General features: G+C 43.4%; 1 protein-coding gene across 1 annotated transcript; it reads left to right on the top strand.

The window, feature by feature from the left end:
• The first annotated feature begins 277 nt into the window (after window positions 1-277).
• Window positions 278-1,222, top strand: LOC146624827 (olfactory receptor 52J3-like). The gene has a single exon (XM_085363478.1). It carries the CDS (start codon window positions 278-280, stop codon window positions 1,220-1,222), a length of 945 nt encoding a protein of 314 aa, XP_085219604.1.
• The last annotated feature ends 341 nt before the right edge of the window (window positions 1,223-1,563 follow it).

Raw genomic sequence — 1,563 nt, 5'->3', positions numbered from 1 at the left:
TAAAGATGAAAGACTTTAGACAGTTTTTCAACTCTCAGTAATGCCATAGTGATCGTTTGATATATGGACCTGCAGCGGAGTTTAGGCCCAGACACGGCTAGTGACGTCAGACTGAACAACCGGATAGATATTTGTGGAAGAAAGCAGTCTTACATATTTGTTTAATATGTGCATTGAAGGTCAAAAAATGACCCCAAACACTTTAAAATCCCTTTAAAGTTTGAAAATAAACATGTTTTTTTGTCTTCTCTCCAGGTTGAAATTAACCTTCTGCACTATGGAAAACCAGACTTCAGATATCCTGCTCTTAGAAGGTTTACAGGTCAGCCCAGATGCCTCCATTCCCACCTTTACCCTCCTCCTCCTCATTTACATCTTCATCATGTTTTCCAACATTGTCCTGGTGATCCTGATCACGCTGGATAGTAGCCTCCACCAGCCCATGTATCTGCTCTTCTGTAACATGAGCATTAATGATGTATTTGGAGCCACAACAATCATTCCACGTATGCTGAGGGATATTTTTATTCCCAGCTCAGATCGGTACATCCACTATGTAGACTGTGTCATTCAGGCCTTTTGTGTTCACATTTATGCAGGTTCTTCTCACACTATACTCATGATCATGGCTTTTGATCGCTATGTGGCAATCTGCAACCCGCTGCAGTACGCCACCATCATGACCAACTGGATGGTGGTGAAGCTGTCGGTCTTGGCCTGGGCAGTAATCTTCATTATGGTGACAATCCTCGTGGGCCTCAGCGTTCGCCTGTCACGCTGCAGGTGGATCATATTTAACCCTTTCTGTGACAATGCCTCTTTGTTTAAGCTCTCCTGTGAAAACATCCTCATCAATAACATTTACGGTCTCGGCTACACTGTCCTTCTGCTGGGCTCCTCCATTGGCAGCGTCACTATCACCTACCTGAGGATCGCCATGGTGTGTCTGAGCAGCAAGAGCAAGACACTGAACAGCCGGGCGCTCCAGACCTACACCACCCACCTGACTATGTATGTCATCATGTTTTTGTCAGGCATTGTCATTGTGCTCCTCCATCGCTTCCCACATTTGACAGACCAAAGGAAGTTAGCCTCCATGATGTTCCATGTGGTTCCTCCAGCACTGAATGCTGTTATCTATGGGATGCAGATCAAAGCAGTCCGACAAAAAATGTTCATCATGTTCACGAGGAATACAGTGACTGTGACTGACGGGAAATGATTCATATTCTCAATAAATAAATAAATATATTTACAGTACCGTATTTTCACGACCATAAGGCGCACTGTGTTAAAAGGCGCAGTCTCAGTTATGTGTGCCCTTACTGTATTTAACACACACATAAGGCGCACTGGACCATAGGGCGCATACAAGTACCGTATGCGTATTTAAAAATAAAGCGGGAGCAAACGTGAATTCGGTACCTTACTCACATTTCTATTGCCGGTAATCGTCATCATCAACAACACACAAGCATACAAGTGTGCATATTTAAAAATAAAGCAGGAGCAAAACTGAGTTTGGTACTCACATTTTTATTACCAATAATCGTCATCATCAAC

Source organism: Diplotaxodon limnothrissa, linkage group LG10 (genome assembly GCF_057381915.1).
Source record: "Diplotaxodon limnothrissa isolate DT_005_m linkage group LG10, D_limnothrissa_male_GT1.1, whole genome shotgun sequence".
NCBI lineage: Eukaryota > Metazoa > Chordata > Actinopteri > Cichliformes > Cichlidae > Diplotaxodon > Diplotaxodon limnothrissa.
Note: the sequence above shows the minus strand (reverse complement) of the source record. Positions and strands in the feature narration are given on the sequence as shown.